The sequence below is a fragment of the Streptopelia decaocto genome (assembly GCF_964273445.1).
Source record: "Streptopelia decaocto genome assembly, chromosome: 1".
Classification (NCBI taxonomy): domain Eukaryota; kingdom Metazoa; phylum Chordata; class Aves; order Columbiformes; family Columbidae; genus Streptopelia; species Streptopelia decaocto.
In genome coordinates this window covers 52,370,170-52,387,374 of record NC_138663.1, presented here as the reverse complement: position 1 = coordinate 52,387,374, position 17,205 = coordinate 52,370,170, and the positions used below count along the sequence as shown (strand labels likewise).

At 37.9% G+C, this 17,205-nt stretch overlaps 1 protein-coding gene across 1 annotated transcript in view; it reads left to right on the top strand.

Annotated features, from left to right (window-relative positions):
* OTOGL (otogelin like) overlaps positions 1 to 17,205 on the top strand; it is a gene marked incomplete at its 3' end in the record, with an annotated part of 91,155 nt that overhangs the window by 17,747 nt on the left and 56,203 nt on the right. Inside the window, exons 12-24 of the mRNA XM_082072954.1 lie at positions 568 to 693; positions 1,405 to 1,513; positions 1,772 to 1,818; positions 3,105 to 3,250; positions 5,473 to 5,596; positions 7,250 to 7,427; positions 8,372 to 8,496; positions 10,431 to 10,640; positions 11,306 to 11,471; positions 12,553 to 12,627; positions 13,751 to 13,803; positions 14,482 to 14,644; positions 16,816 to 16,923. Coding sequence (XP_081929080.1) covers positions 568 to 693; positions 1,405 to 1,513; positions 1,772 to 1,818; positions 3,105 to 3,250; positions 5,473 to 5,596; positions 7,250 to 7,427; positions 8,372 to 8,496; positions 10,431 to 10,640; positions 11,306 to 11,471; positions 12,553 to 12,627; positions 13,751 to 13,803; positions 14,482 to 14,644; positions 16,816 to 16,923 — 1,630 coding nt within the window. The remainder of the gene's footprint in view (positions 1 to 567; positions 694 to 1,404; positions 1,514 to 1,771; positions 1,819 to 3,104; positions 3,251 to 5,472; positions 5,597 to 7,249; positions 7,428 to 8,371; positions 8,497 to 10,430; positions 10,641 to 11,305; positions 11,472 to 12,552; positions 12,628 to 13,750; positions 13,804 to 14,481; positions 14,645 to 16,815; positions 16,924 to 17,205) is intronic.

Here is a 17,205-nt window from a genome sequence, read left to right as displayed (position 1 = left end):
ATTGCTGGGGAACAATTAAGTCCCTGACTTGTTTGAGGAATATTTTAATTCAAATTCAATATGATCTAGATACATACAAAATTAATGGTTCTGCAAATTGCTTGAAACATCATGTGTGCTAATCATATTCTAGGATGAAGAACAAAATTCTGTGGAGATCTGATGTTGCCTCTCTTCCCAGATAACCTTTCAGCCTCTACAGGCCCTATAACAGAATTTATACAGTTAATCCAGCTCCTTCTAGTTATGACCACCACCCATCAATTGCATTTCAGTCTCACACACAAGACTCTGAACTAGCTGAGATATAAGCACATGTTTCCCTGCCATTGAAATGATAACTTCTTTTGGAGAGGTGATGTAAGAACTTGGTAAAGACATTTAAATACTGTTGAGAGATTCACCACAGTTCATCAGTTAAAACCTCTCCAAACAATTCATTGTACCTTATTCAAATAAATACCCATACCAGAAGCACTGAACAACTGTTTATTTGATAGAGAGGGGTTGTCCAGTATGGAAAGAGAAATTGCCCTGATGTTCAATGTGCCATGTATTTTTTTCTAGCTGAGAAGTGTGAAGACAGCTTTGTACATCGTGACTGTATCAGTTGTTGTCCACCAACCTGCACTTTTGAAAAAGATTGTCTTGGCAGCAATCTACACTGTTTAGATGGCTGTTACTGTCCAGATGGTAAGTGCTGCCAATTTTATGTGAAAAAAATATGTGCAAACCTATTATCTAGCATCATAATAAAGTTATCTAAATATACTGTGCTTAAAGTTAAAGCCTGAAAATATGAATATTATAAATTCTGCTCTAGCTGTTGTTATTCTCACTGTGATTCTTCCTTTTATTGTATTCTAAACGTTTCTCTAGGATAAAAAGGTGACTCAGAATGAAATATCAGTTAAAACCTGGAGCCGTCACTAATGCTTGCTACAAGAAGATATTGAACAGATTTAATCCACTTTATTTGAATTATTCCAAAATCTACTGAGGTTTTGTTTAAACAGGATATGTCTTACGCTTTGTACAAGAAAACAAACTTCCTGTGACCTATACTCAATACAAAAAGGGGATTGGACTATGAACAGTCCTGTTCTAGAAGGACTAGAGATTATGTGATCTCAGAATCTTTTAATTTTTGAGTCTGTACAGTTTTACGTGCTTAAAGCAGACATTCTTCATAAAGCAACTATTCAGAGTGGCAGCTGCTTTGAGAGAGCTTCACTGTTCATAACTCTCTGCACTCCCTGGGTAACTCTTTTTGCTGGTCCCCCGTTAAGACTGGTGAGATCACCTTCTGGCAGATTTGAATGTTTGAGTCAGATGGAGCAAGAGCAGTGATCCAGAGTTTGTTAACTTGGTTTTTATCTCATTTATTAACTTCCCTCCCAATAGGTCTCATTATGGAAAATGGAACTTGTATCTCTGTGTCGAATTGTCCTTGTGTTTATCATGGAACTGCCTTCCCTGTAGGCTCAAAAATTGAACAAGAATGTAGCAAGTGGTATGTGAAAGCCTCACGTATGTGTTTCCTCTCTCTGTGACTGCTGCCCGTAGTTAGTGTAACATCATAGTCACATTTAAAAGTCTACTTAGTCTATATGTTTTACAGTATGGACCCTGTGTACCACTAAAACATGTAGGCTGTTGCATGGAAAGGGTGAATTCAAGACATATTGATTAGCTCTAAGCTGCTTTTTTTTTTTTTTTTTTTGCTAAAGATCAGAACACTGAATTTCTGTTTTCTGATTTTTTTTTTTAGTATTTGTATTGGTGGCATTTGGAACTGCACTGAACATGATTGCCCAGGTATCTGTGTTTCATTATTATTTTATTTCCTCAGTGAACATAAGGAATACACTTTTCAGAAGGCAACAGAACCAAATATGATATAAGAGCTTGGGATGCTCATTTAAGAAGGAAGATTAAGGAGATGGATGTTGAGAGTGGCAGTGGGTCAGCTGGGGTGAAGCTCTTAACTACCTTACTCTACTTATCTTACCTTTTCCCATTTGCTTCTCTAACTCAGCATGTTACATCCACATCTTGTTTTCTGTCTCCTGTGTTCTTCGGGGCAGGCAGTTTATTTCTATTGCCTGTGCAGTACCTAGGCCAGGTATAAGGATCTTGCACTTCTAGGTGCAATTGTAATGCAAATAATAAGAAAAATATCATTCTGATGCTCAGTATGCTGTATTTTCTCCCTTGTAACAGCAATTAATGTTTAGATGATGATCATTACCTTTAAAGATTACATGTCTCTGTAGTGAGTTACTCAGAGGAATATGCAGTAGTCAGGTAGTGAAACTCCCTCGACAGTTCCATGTCTTAGACAAGATTACACTATGAAACTTGTGAAAGAGAGAATGTTTTACAAATTAAGGAGCTCCCTCTGAATGAGGTAATAAGGCTTATCAGTTACTAAGCAAGTCTTGACAGAGTGGATCTGCAGTGTGAAACAACTGACACTGAGAACCCCTCCACATGTCTTGTGTATGTTGATTATGACTAGTTGCAGCCCAAATGAATCTGGTTCATGTGTTCTGACACTGCCTCATGGTGTGAATCAAAGTGTAGCAAGTGAGGATACCCTGGAGACTTGCTTCAACAGTGATCTCCTGATCTGAACTGAAAAACAAATAAAAATGAGTCCCAAGGACAGGCACCTGCAGCCTCGTCATACCTGTGCTAACCAGTGGTGTCATAGTACCTAGAAGGAAGAAGAAAGTAGCTTGTCCTCTTTCACACTGTGTCATGCCAAAATCTGATGAAGAAGATAATTCTAGGAAACTTCAGTTGTAATAAAGATAAAACTCTCTTGTATTTTTGAGAACTTGTGACTCAAAGACGTCTCATCTAGTTAAAACCAAAAGATGTTGTGCATCAGTGTGTGCAATTTGCGATGGTATCTGGTGGAAATATTTGTATATAAAATATTTTGTTTCCAAATGCTATAATAGCTAGATAGATTAAAGTTAGCCTGAATTATGTGCTTAGAAATAAGCAGAGTTTCTCATTTATCTCTTTCATCATTTACAGAATAATAATACATTCTTATGCAAGTGAACATTTTTGTTTTTCCTTTTTCTCTCAAGCTGAGTGCTCCATCACAGGTAGCTCTCATTTTACAACATTTGATGGACGTCATTTTACCTTTCTTGGGATTTGCCAGTACATTTTGGTAAAAGGTACCGGGAAAAACAAATTCACAATCACTTTACAGAAATCACCTTGTGGACAGGTAAGTCACATTTTTGTTGAACATTCACAACAAATGTGTCCATTGATATTTCAGGCAATCTTGTTCTAATGTAAACTATCAGGTTATGTTTATAGAAAAGATCATAAACTGAAACCATTTTACAGTTTTTTTGTAAGCAATTGTATTGCTATGTGTCATATTGCCTATTGTGAAATCGATTGCATCTTTAGAGAGATTAAAATCTAAAAAGTTACTCATTCATGAACATTAAATGAGTATATGTGTCTTTGGTTATGGTATGTCACAGGCTTTAGAAAAACTCTTCCTGGGAGCACTGAGCAGGTTTAATACACTGCTAGTTAGGCAAGAGACTTTTTTTTTTTTTTTTTGGTAGCTTTAGGTTTTTATTTGATATGTTATATCATACTAATTTGTCAGAACAATGCCTTTAGAAAACTATTGAAGAGGTTAGCCACCACACATTTATTTAAAAGTATTTGGGCAGTTATGCAACAACTGGCTTTACGAACAGAAGTGCTTATAAAAAGTACTTATCTGCGAGCTGGATTTAATGATGTTAAAACCTAGGCTCTCAGAAGAGGCTTTGAGACCATGACTCACAGCCACCCATGTGCTGAGGGCTGAATGCCTGAACCCATCAGCAGGGACTGATGCACTGAAGCTGCTCTACTGCAGGACTGTCTCTCCCATCCCTTCAAAACTTATACTATGAGCTGCTGTCTCTGTTGTTTGTTTTTTTTTTGTAAGCACCTCCTTCTTCTGCATAGGTGTTGAGCCTCCTGTTTCTGCATTTCAGGTGGCCTCAAGCATGAAATGGTTGGTTAGGTAACTACTGAGAGACAAGGATGATACTGAAAATGACCCTTAGCACAGCTCTAGGCGCCTTGGAAAGTTTCTGGTTGAAAATATAGGGGCCCTGCAGAACATAAAATGCTTGGTTTAAGCTGGTTGTGTGTCACTTTTTGTCCTGTACTTAGATACATAAATTCTACCTGGATAGCACTCTAAAATGGTGGGTTTGAGTTAGGTTGTGAGTCACCATTTTCTGATAGTCAGATATAAATTACTGTAGTATAATTCTGGAGAAATTCTATTATTTTGGTCTGCAGTCAGAGATCATGCCTATTTTTCAAGGCAAGAAGCACCTTCATGTGCGCAAGAGTTTCTATCTCCTGTGTTGCTGCATTTGGGCTCTGGCTGCACCAGCTTGATATAGACAGGGTCAATCTCACTCAAACATGGGTTAACCCAGCAAGGAGGAGTACCCAGGGTGGTGTCGAGGGTTTAGATTGTGGGGTGACGATAAAACCCTGGCAGATGTATTGTTAACCTCCTTCTTCCCTCCTCCTTCCCCTTTCAGCCCCTCCCTCTCCCCCCTTCCCACTAAGGACAGGTGATTGGGAGGAAAAGAAGGACAGAGAGAAGAGAGTTGGAAAAATTAAAAATGTTTTACTAATGCTACTAATAAGAATAGAGAAAATAATACAAAATATACAAAACCAATCTTGAAAGTCTCAGCAACTGCAGAGCCGGCACCCGAAGTCCTGGATTGGACTCTGCAGCCAACCGGAGCTGGATTCAGTCTCTCTCTAGGCCTCAGTTCGCAGGGACGACTAGCAAGGTCCTCTCCTAATGTCGGCTATAAGCAGAGGGAAAAAAAGGGACGAGATCCTCGTGATCTCCCACTTTTATATGAAGTATTCACGTGAATGGAATGTTATACACAGTTGGTCAGTTTCTTGGTCGCCTGTTTCTCGTTGCCCCTCTTGCGAGATGTCCATCCATGCTTATCAATAACTTTGCACTCCATTGCTAGCTTTACCAAAACATGTATCTGGTTCTCCAGGAAAATGCAGCTAATATGAAGGCTTTAGCTGACAGGCAAATTCGCTAAAAGAGAAACTTGTTTTTTTAACAAAACCAGGACAGGTGGCCATGCAAGTGTGGCCTTTCTGAACCCTGTATCAGTACATGGGAACATCTGTCTACTTACTGCTTGACTGCCATAACAGCTAAAATGCATTTTCCTTGCTCTTATATGCATATGCAATGATTTATTACATTCTACATGCAATTTTGGGTGCTTTCTTTAATTTTTTGAGTGACAGTTTACAACTGATTTACCTGATGACAGTTCTGGTATTTTCTTTCTATACAACTATTTTTTTGTTTGTTTTTTCTTTCCATGGTAATATGAGTTTCCTTGCCTTTTTCTGATGGTGAAACTTGTTTCTACTTAGAACTTTGACCATGCCTGCATTGAGTCCATAACACTAGTTCTTGAAGATGATGTGAGCAAACAAGTAACTCTCACAAGATCTGGTCAAGTCCAAACTGGTCCTAACCAAGTTTTTAACCTTAATGGTAAGAAGTGTGCAGAATACAATTTTACCAGGGTTCACATTCTTTCTTTTATATGCTCCAAAGCCTTTCAATAACATCTGTCTATGAAAAAAGGAATTTCTTCAAGCATAACTTATGAAATGTACAATCACTTACTCCTTATAACCTCAGTAATTGTTCTAGAAATGTACTTTCTCAGCCTGTGAAACAGAATCCTTCATTATACCCCCATTTCTTTACATTCCTGATGTATTGCAGAATACCTAGAAATTCCACTTATTTTGTTCACGTTTAGGGGGGAGGAGGTAAGAAAAAAAAAGGGACTGAAGAGAGGCTGGAAGTCATCTTGATGCTGATGTTGAGGTCTAGCTTGATTAAAGCTTTCTGGAATAAATGGCAAGGAATATAATGTACGTGCTCTACAGGATCTACATTGCTTTCAGCTCTGACTTACGTTGTGATTTCAGGCAGATTACTTCATCTTTTTGTAAAAGACAGTAAAATAGATCAGCTTTAAAAGGCTGTTATAAAATTAAGCAATAAGGGTGGGAAGGTTATTGCTAAATTTTTTGTCTTACAGTAATCAGTAGTAAATTCTTACTGGATTTAATCCCATTCTGAAAGAGTAAAGTGGGAGTTCCCTTTTCCTTTTCTAGCCTCCAGCAAAGCAATTTAGGGAGTTCTCTGCTGGTGGTTGCAGCTTAGCAGCTGTGTCTTTTCTTCATTTAATTTGTTCAGTCACAGTTCTGCTTTCGACATTAACAGCTTCCTATGGCAATGAGTTTCATAGCTAAGTTATGCTTTCAATTATGTTGACAGTTCTGCTTCATAATTTCACTGATAATTTCATTTTATGTCTTTTGAATCAGTCCCTATTTCACTTTTTGTCTTTCCATAGCCTAAGACAAATGTAATCTATGAAAAATATTTTGGTGTCACATGATAATTGGGTGTAGCCAGTAAGTTTTATCAGCTAAGGATATTTTTAAGCGGACATAAACATTTTATCTGCCTCTTCTCAGTTTGTGCACCTAAGTGTGTGTGTGCATGCATAGAGGCTGCTTGTGAAGGTAGATCTGCAGCTGCAAGTAGCCCAACAATGTGTAGCAAATGAATGCTGTGACTGTGAAATTTCAATTTCCTTGCATAATGGATTTGCTGGGTAGGAAAGCTGGGAATTTCATAGAGCCTTAGTTCACATACAGTTTAAGGAAGGTGCTCTACTGATGTTGTATCAATAGTAGTGAGAGGCAACCTTCTATCTAAAGACTGCAATACACTTTACAGACTTCTGTTAATTAATCTTATCCCTGAAGACAAGAAACAAATTGTTTCTTGTCTTCTCATTGCCAGAGACATGCTGTTGCAACTGTGGTTTCTGGATCACTTGCAGGTACAGAAAAGTGAGAGATTTTTTATTGTTGACAGTTGCAATTAATGATTTGTGTTGCTAATGAAAAAGACACGTAGTCTCATAAATTCATATGGAGAACGGGCAGCCTCATAAGTTCAGATGGAGAATGGGCAAGGTTATTTGGCTGCAGGTGAGGTTGTGCATAGTTTCTCATTTTATTTCTCAGTTTTCAAAATCTATTTTGTTTAAACAGTAAACCAATACAACCTGGAAGTTGGATTTCAGTGACTTTGTTTTTCTTTTTCATTTGCTGTGTTCAGGAGCTATTGAAATTCAGAATATATCTTCTTTATTTGTTCAACTGAAAACCAGTTTTGGTTTGAAGATACTGTTTGCTAAAGATGGAGAGAGGATCTATGTTCAAGTTGATGTTGGCTGGAAGAGAAGAACGTTAGGACTATGTGGAACGTACAATGGGAATTTAAGAGATGATTTTCTGTAAGTTGCATTTTGTACATTTAGATTGTGTTTAGTAAGTGAAAAGTTTTGTTGAATGTAACTGTATGATCATTTCATTAACATGCTCATACTTTCTTAAACTAACCAATATAAAATGTTTCAATTAAACTGTTAGTCATTACAAAATTATGAAACTCATAAATTTATCTAAGTCATTCCCAGATGTTTAGCTAAGTAATTCTAGAAAGCCACCATATTATTTATAGAAGTTATTGGATGATGATATTTTTGAATGCACTTTTTTCCTCCCTGCTGCACCTTTATCATCAGAGCAAACACATGAGCATTGACAAAATGAGTGAACGATTGATAATAATAGGATCATCCTCACCTGATTAATATTTATTACTGCTTGATTTTTTTTTTCCCCCACATCAGGATTTAAAGGAAAAAATATAATTCTGAACCACAGGAACAGTTTAATTAGAAGGGTACACTTTCCTTAATATTTTACTTTATTTCCTCCAAAGTTCCTCAAGCTAAAATGTCACAATTTTTTTCTAACAATAATAAATGCTTCTGAAATACCTGGTGAAAACCAGCATAAAAGTGCAAACAGCCCCACTCTAGAACACTGTAATAAGCTAATGGGACAAATTTTTGACATTTCACTGAATGTATGTACTTGAATGAAGGCCAAATTCTCCTCTCGTTAATGCCTCCTCCAGCTGATTTCAGGGCACTTGAATTACGTGTAAGTGAAGGCAGGCTTTAAGTGTAAGAATGTTTTTGCATGAGTAAAATATTGAGGAAAAAGCTGCACATGCCCTTTCTTCTTTTATACCTCATAGATAGAAATTCGTTTGACATGATGAATATTCAATATGACTGTGCATCTAAGGCTTTTTGATGTACTTGTGTCCTCACCCATGTAGTTCATAAGGTCAGCAGGACGCTTGCAGTGTTGACGTTTTCCTTTTTAGTTCTCCAGCAGGGATGATAGAAGGGACCCCACAACTTCATGCCAATGCATGGAAGGTTTCCTCAGCTTGTTCTGTGCCTATCAATATTCCTGTGGTTGATCCATGCAACGTTAATCAGCAAAATGGTATGTTTTCACATGGGAGTCTGGAATTAGCTGTATATTATTATTTTGGGATTTTTTTTTTCTCTCTGAATGAGTTGCATGTATATGTATTTCATCTCCAGTTTTAGATGTGCTTTCTTTGTTTCCTGTTTCTTCTTTCTTCTTCTTTCTTTCTTCTTCTTTCTTCTTTCTTCTTTCTTCTTTCTTCTTTCTTCTTTCTTCTTTCTTCTTTCTTCTTTCTTCTTTCTTCTTTCTTTTCTTCTTTCTTTCTTCTTTCCTCTTTCTTCTTTCTTCTTTCTTTTTCTTTCCATACATTTAGCATGTAAAATGAAGTAGATACTTCATAAATACAAGCTAGTTGATCATTAAATGCTGGGTGTGCTGGTCCCGAGTCCTAAATTCTGCTATCTAATATAGATGCAAAGTGCTAGCCAGAACACCGTCTGCACTCCTGTAAATGATGCCAGTCAAGAAGAATGATGTGATGCACATTTGTAGATTGACAAAGAAAGTACAGGAGACAGTGTCTTGCCAAGACAGCCTTCAGATCAAAAGTCTTGTCTCTGGCTTCTCCATGCTTGTTGCATTAAATGTTTCTTTATCCTCCATCTATGCTCTCTGACACAAACTGATGCAAACAACCTGAGATCTGTGGATTTATTCAAATTCCTGAGGAAAGATTTAGTCTTGGCTGTTTGATGTGCCCATGTTCTGTGTTGAACTTTGACTGTCTCGTCCTTTCCATGTTGCTGTTCTTTTCAATTAATGAAGACAATGGGCAGACAATAGTTGCCAATTCCAGCAGAATTTAGCCTAATGTTTTTAATGTTTTAGACATAAGGTCTCATTAAGGATGTGGGATTTGGCTGTGTTTAGAGCCTGTGGGAGCAAGCCTAGAATAACCATAAACTTTTAAGAATCTGGGGCATTCTAAGACTTTTTATGCCTTCAGCATTGTTTGTTTTCTAAAGCATTGCATCTCAGCCATCTCTCCAAGCTGCTTCATCCCTCACCTTCAGTTCTGTGCTTCCTCAGTGAAGGTGGAATTTGACATAAATGTAAGCTGCTTAGAGAGGGAGGGTGAATTAGATGACCTTCTGAGGTCCCTTCCAGCCTGAATTTTCCGGTGATCCTGTAATCATAACTGGAAAAAGCAGTCCCCAAGAACGTGGTCCTGCCCCATGCTACCACCTGTGCTGAGCCAGCACAAATGTTTTTCCAGGTCTGTTATGGTCTTAATCTAATGAACCGAAAAATAAACTATTGTCTGTTTTTTTGTTTACTTATTTCATCAGGTTACTTTTCAACCAAGTCAAGTTCACTCCTTGAATCTAGTTCACTGAGAGACTCCAGAAATCCTTGTGTCAGCCTGTGTATGTGGGAATGAACAGGGAGGATGAAGAACACTCTTTTACTAGTAAAATTGGCTTAAATATGATCCACATTATGGTGTTCCCAAGATATTCTCCCACTTGTGGTGATAGTACACTTCAGTGGTAGGAGGAGGGTCTGTTGGCGCTAGAAGATATATGGCCAAATGGGACTTGCATGCCTACTAGCTCCAGCTGTAATGCTTTCTGAGTCCATATGCCAAGAAGTGTATGGCCATTTCCGGCTGCAAAGCTGAATGAAACATCAAGTAGGAAATAACATGTTCTAAGCTCTGGATGACTCTTCTAACTAACTTTTCTGAAATATATTATTTTGTAATTTAAGTTTCCTTCACTACTAGAGGAAGGCGTAACTGTATCCATACAGTTATTTTTATCTTAAGTGGATTTTTTTGTTGACGGAGTTGCTTACAGTATCAGTTTTAATCTACAGAACTTTGCAGAAAGACATCGTATACATGTTTTTGTTGCACAACTGGCTATGTTTAGTTTTAATATTCTGTGCTATTCATTTGACTAACATATTAAAATGGGTCTGGCTAAGACAATGTCACCTTCTCTTAGCTGGGTATGCATCTCACTGTGATATCATCAATCAAGAAGTTTTTGCTCCCTGTCACGCCTACATCAGCCCAGGACTATACTACCAGCTATGTCGCTTTGACGCCTGCAAATGCGGAAGTAGCTGTTTGTGTAATGCCTTAGCACACTACGCTTATGTCTGTGGCAAGCACGGGGTCGTCATTGACTTCAGATCTCATATTTCTTACTGTGGTGAGTAATGTTTGCAGAAAGGGGTATCTTTTAGAAATGTTTAGAATGCCACAACTAACATTCCCTCCACAAAATACTGGAAACTGGAGTTGTGCCATGGGCTAATGCCATACTCAGGGGAGAACACTAATTACCTTTACGTTAGGTATCTGAGTTGGGGACCCTGAGCTGCCTCACAAGGGGTGTCCATCCCTTACTTGAGGCTACAGAGAGAATTTAAATGTCTGAGTTTGATATCCTAAGTCACATGGAGGTTAAAGTAGTCAGGGAGTGGCAGGAGCAGGGCTCTTTCCTAAAGGAAAACATTTCTAAACCAAAAAGTAAATGCCTCAACCTTAACTGGACCATTCTTCCTTTCTTGGAAGCCTGAGTTACTAGATAGGCACACCACCACAGACTTAACATATGAAGAACAGACACCTACTGCTTACAAGACAGACAATTCCAGCCAAGGAATTTTCTAACATAAAACCACCTGAATGTAAACATTTTTAACTTAAGAAATCAGTAAAATAATGTGTTTTCCTCATGGAATTTAACTCACCCCAGTGCAGAAAAAGACCATTTTGCTTTGCTGTTTTGCACTCCTATGATATATTGCTTTGTTTTCCATTTTTCACATTTTAAGAGTATGTTGTTCTCCTCTCTCCGTCTCTCTCTTCCAGCTGTGATGTGTCACAGTGGTATGCTTTATCATCAGTGTTCTTCTTTTTGTAAACACTCCTGTGCTTCACTTTCTATGACAAATGCCTGTGGTGATGACTGTGCAGAAGGATGTAATTGTCCAGATGGGAAATATTTTGAAGAGTCAGTCAACTTTTGTGTATCGATGTAAGTCATAAGAAAATAGAACATATGCATAGGCACATTTTCCTCTTTCCAGCAAGATTTAAAGTAGTTTTTCTGCTGTTTCTCTCAAGATTTAGACTGCCTAAACAGAATAGAAAGCAATACATGAAGATTTCATATTCTTTTGTACTAATCAGTACTGGAGCCTCATCTGCTACTGTGTGTACAGCCACCTACTGCACTTCAGAGAAGATATGTCACACTGTTTTAAAGGAGGATGATGAAACTTTTTTTAATTAATGGGAAAGCATTTTCACATTTTAATTTTTTTTTTTTTTAACGCTTAGGAAAAAAAGAGAAGCAATCTATGTAGCAGCAATCCATAAAGTCAGGGATAATATGCAAAACGCTTCAGTTAAATGGAAGGAAATGGTTGATGAAAGGAAATAGTGTTTTTACGTTGTGTACCAAGATTTTACAGCTTAATATCATGTAGAGTTACTGAGTTCAGGTACTGAATTAAAAACTGGAATGAGTATTTATATAAATATCAAGTTTATACAAAGCTATTGCTGTTCATTGTAACATTTATTTTGGAAAGATGAATAATGTTCATACTGTGGGGATAAAGGCTGTTTCAAACTATTAAATAGTGTGAGGTAACTTGGTATTCCCATATTTGTGCATGGTTTCTAGGGAATTCTGTTGGTACTTTTGTCCGATCTGGCTCTTTTCACAGAGAGAGACAGTGGATTTTGCTATGATAATTCTTCTGTCCTCTCATTTTGACATCACTATGAATGGAAACTAAATATTGCCATACTATTCCCATAACTGGGAAGAAAAACTCGTCTTTATAAGACTAATGCAAAGAACCAGTAAATAAAGAATATAGAGACTGAGGAAAATGCTGGCTTTGTTGAAGATGCTAGGAGTTTTGCCACTGACTTCAATACAGTCAGAGTGTCATCCTTTAGTTTTTGCCTTTAGAAGTATATTGTAAATATGGATTGAGTTAATGAATTATAAGGCCTGATTGTCATAATAGCTTGATAAATGGATTGCCCTTAAATCCCACTTCATCTTGCTTTTGTATCTACATGCATAAATATTCTTTTAACAGATCTGCCTGTCATTGTCATTACAAGGGCAAAACTCTCCAGCCTGGAGAAATCCTCCCTACGCCAACAGGCTCCTGGTAGGTTTGAGTGCCAAGAGTTTCATATTTCATGTCACAGTCTGGATGCTGCTCAAGAGCCTTGAGAATTTTTTCACATAGAATGAAGGTCTACTGTGTCAAATTTTTTTGTTTGTTTGTTTTGCACGTTTAGTAAAATGAAACATAATTAAATTGGATTATGTATCTGCTTATTTTAACAACATGATACCTGGAAAATTCTGTAAGCCAGGGAGTAAAGAGTATCACAAAACACACACACAGAGGTTGCAGTTCTGTTTGTAGATGTAGGGGCATTATGATAGAAATATGAGGATGATTTTGGAAGAATAAACAATGTGATTCTATTTTGGAAAGTCTTCCAAACAAAGGCTTGCAGAAAGCTATATTTGTGTCATTTTATATTGTTAATTCATGGAAGAATGCTGATTTCTCTGAAACAAGAGTGGAAACCTCCCAGGTTTCCTGGTCAAACTTTTTCATTTTACAAGAAATGCCCTCAACATGCTGATTTAAAATGTGACTTAAATATCAAGGCTGATTCTTGGTGAGGTCTTATGTATTATGTATTGTTACAATTGAAGCTTGGCAATCACATAGTTCAAGAAGTGAGAGTAGGAGCTTAATTTTTCTGCCATTTCTATGCGTCCGCAATGCTTTGGGGTTTTTTTAAGGAAAAAACGAGGACTAGGTTTATTGTCAAATGCATTTTCCTACAATCCTGTATTTTATTGCAAAATGAATCAAGCTGTGTATCCCAAAGTCTGTGCAACAGGAAATTTGCATACCGTATCCTTCCATATTCACCAAGGTGAACAAGGTTTTTGTTCTACTGCCAGCATCCTGAATCACCTGGCCCTGTGTTCCCACAGAGGCTGACAGATCCAGCTTCTCTTTTATTTCAGTGAAAGTTAGGTAATTAAATAGTACATAAATACCTTTGTGAGTTTGGGTCCTTGTTACAGATCAGTGATTGGAAAACAGCAACAAAATGTTGGTCAGAACTCATGCTTTTGGAATTTAATCCTCCTTCTCCTCCTGATTTCTGTTATTTAAATTGGGTTAAGTTGCATTATCTTTTTTTAACATGGTGGCTAAAAAAATTTACCCCTTAAATAAAGGTGGGTTTGCTTTTCTTTTCCAGTCAGTGTTTGAATGGAACAGTGAAGTGTATTGAAGCCACTACAGAAAATACAGGTAATTTACAGTCTTGTCTCATACTACAGTTACACAGAGAAAATTTTGACATTGAATAGTCATTTGCTTTTCTCCTCATATGTATTTTCGTTATGAGATACTTAATGTCATTCCATGTTTGAAAAAGGAGCTTAGGAGCACAAGTTGTCATGTTTTTTCCTTTTTCCTTTTTCTGTAGCACAAATTGTACTACTAAGTCACTTGGGAAATGAAAAAAAAACCCAACACGTGAGGTGTAGGTCAATTTGTTCTTATGGGAATACTTTATATTAGGCTTGCTATCCATGTTTACGAAGCCATAAGATCCTGATTTCTAGAAAGCAAATTTTCAATGACTTTATAATGGATTTAGAAAGGATAGCAGAACACCGAAAATAATGCCTCTTCTAAAGATTCTGTCTACCTAAGGCATAATAACTCCATCTTTAAGAATGGGCTGTGTTTTAGATCCAGGGTGCATAGATTGAGATGATTGATATTAAGGGTGTTTTTTTCACATGAAAGCATATATTAATTTTATATCTCTGTAATACAAATGTAGTTATAGAGTTGTATTCTTCTATGTACTGTAATGTAGGCTAACTGTGCACTAAAATAAATAGATTGTAAACAAAAACAAATAGAAAACCTGTGTAAAAGAGCAGTAGATCTAATTTAACCTGCATTTTGCATTTGAAGTTCACATATGCCCTGAAGGAAAAATCTACTATGACTGCAGATCTCCAGTGCCTGGATTACCAGCAGCGGGTGTGAATTGCGGGATCTCTTGCGCAAACCTTGCCATGAACTTCTCCTGCGTCCCCTCACCACCCTGTGCAAGTGGCTGCATTTGCCCCCCTGGGTAAGCTTTGGCAGAACAGCCTGCAGCACAAGCCATATATGTATTTTTCACAGTTTAACTCTGCATATTCTTTTGCTTTTTGAATTCCAGTGGTATCACACCTCTAATTTTGAAGCTATTGTTCTATAAATTTTTGCAGATATACAGTCACAGTTAGAAGACCAACTCCTTATTTTGTCTTTGAGAGCCTTTTCCTCCTCGTTGCTGGTGTGAGGCTCCCTGCTACAATGCTTCCTGAATTGGAGTCCCTCAGTTTCTCCATCCTGAGACCATGATTGCACTATGCCATGAGATATCCAGTTTGCTACCAGTCCAACTGGCAGCTGCTTGGGACTCTCTGGACAGGAGATGACACCTACCACTTGCACAGTATAGTTTATTTGAGTGTAGAAGCAAACATGACAAAAAGTCGTAATGTAAACCATCTGTAAGCCTGATTGCTGCCCAAGTGATTGTCTCACCTGGACTTCTACTCAGGCTTACAATATTGATTGATGCCCAGTCTGGGGCAGGGACGGAGTTTGGTGTGGCCTGGATCCCATCCTCTTCACCTTCATTCTCTCTGCCCATCTGAACTCAGCCAAAGTTTTTGTTTTCTCAGCTCATGTATTTGGATTTGGTGCCCAGAAACAGTCTACTGAGCTTTGCAGGGATCAAATCGAAATACAAAAGCTAAAAGCATTTGTTGTGAAGTTTCTGTCAGGAACAACCACCACTCACTGCATCAATTTCCATTCCCTCCCCTGACACTTTCTGTGTGCATTTTCAGTTTTGAAGAGTCAAATACACGGTGTAAATTGCTGCGATTTGACCTCAGGTGGAGTGCTCCCTGGTTTTCCTCAATGTTTGATTTTATTTCACTGTATGTGTAGCCAGTGGTGCCCTGACAGCATATCAGTTGTCCACAGATCAGAGTGTGATGAGATTGCCAGAATTCCCCTTCCAGCAACTTGTGGTGTTCATAGGTGACTGAGCATTGGTGAAGGACAGATTTCAGGTGTAGCTATTTAAGATTTCACTAGTTGTTCTTGCCTGCTATTCTGTAGTCCTCTACAACCTCTGCCTCAACTGAGGAGTTAGCTTTCGAGAGTTATAAGTGTTACAGAAATAACTGATTGTTTTTAACACAAAAATGGATGAATTTGTACAAGGCATCATATAATTTTTTTTACTGAAGCATCACCATCATATTTGCATGAGCTTAAACTGACAGCATTGTCGTGGAAGTTCATTTGAGATTTTGAAATAATTAAAATATAAGTTAAAAATAAGAGCTAAAGCCCTGCTCTCACAGTCAGGCAGTATTATACCATTTCAAATTGAATATGTTACTTGAAAGGGGTAGAGAGAAGGCAAATCCCAAGGTTCTGTCAAATAATGGAGCAAAACACATAAAATAAAATAAGAGAACAAGCACTTGTTTTGCTATTAGAAAAGTAAATATGTAACATTTAGTTCAGTTAGTACCATTGCTGGTGTTAAGTTGAATTTCTGGAACCATTATGCCTTTCGGGCTCATGGTTCCAAAAAATGAGCATGGCTTTCGGCTAGGAAGGGGCCAGCAGGGTTATCTTAAAAATTGGATTCAGAAGTCCTCCTTTTATACAAGAAAATGTTAAACATATACCTCATGATATCAAGTCTATATGGACAAGTCACAAAAGCCTTATTTTTTATAGGTCCATTTTAAGTACTGAAAGGCTGTAATAAGGTCTTCCCAGAGCTTTCTCTTCTCCGGGCTGAACAGCCCCAGCTCTCTCAGCCTGTCTCCACAGGAGACGTGCTCCAGCCCTCTGATCATTTTTGTGGCTGCAACAGGAGGATGAGGGAGCAGCAGAGAGGGAAGGGCAGCCCAGTTGCAGCCTCTGCAGCATGCGGAATGAGCAGATGCTCTGCAGTTTGCGTGCGGGAGTACCTATGCTACCTGTGTTCTTTCAACATATCACTTTTGAGGTAAAAGGACAGCCACAGCTGTGAGTTTTGCGAAGTCTCCAGCTGGGCACAGTGGAGATCATCTGATTTGGGCAGCTCTTAACGCTCAAACAGTTGTCCTTTGGCTGCATGGAAGACCAGTTGTCCTTGGAGGGGTTTAGACAATACAATGCATGTTCAGTTATGTTGATCTACTTGTGAATTTACACCTTCATCTTAATAATTCCTTTATTTTGAAGGATGGCTGAGCATAGAGGGAGATGTTATATTCCTGACAGCTGTCCATGCACCTGGAAAGACAGGGAATTTCTGTCAGGAGAAGTGATAGCTACACCATGTTACACCTGGTGAGTGACCTGAATTTTGCATACTTCCAAATCATCTGGGTCTAGCCACAAAGGGAAATTGATATGAAAATGTATTGAGTACATTGCAAATCAGAAATGTATATGTTTTTTGAAAAGACAGTTACAAGATACATCTTTTATTAGGCTTAGTAATAGACTTGAAAGAGTAGGCAGACTTATGGGTGGGTGCTTCTGGTCTGAAAAGGAAGCAGAAGATATCCAAGTTAAAAAACAGTCAAGAACAAATTCTTGATTCCACATGTATCAGTTAACCTCTGAAAG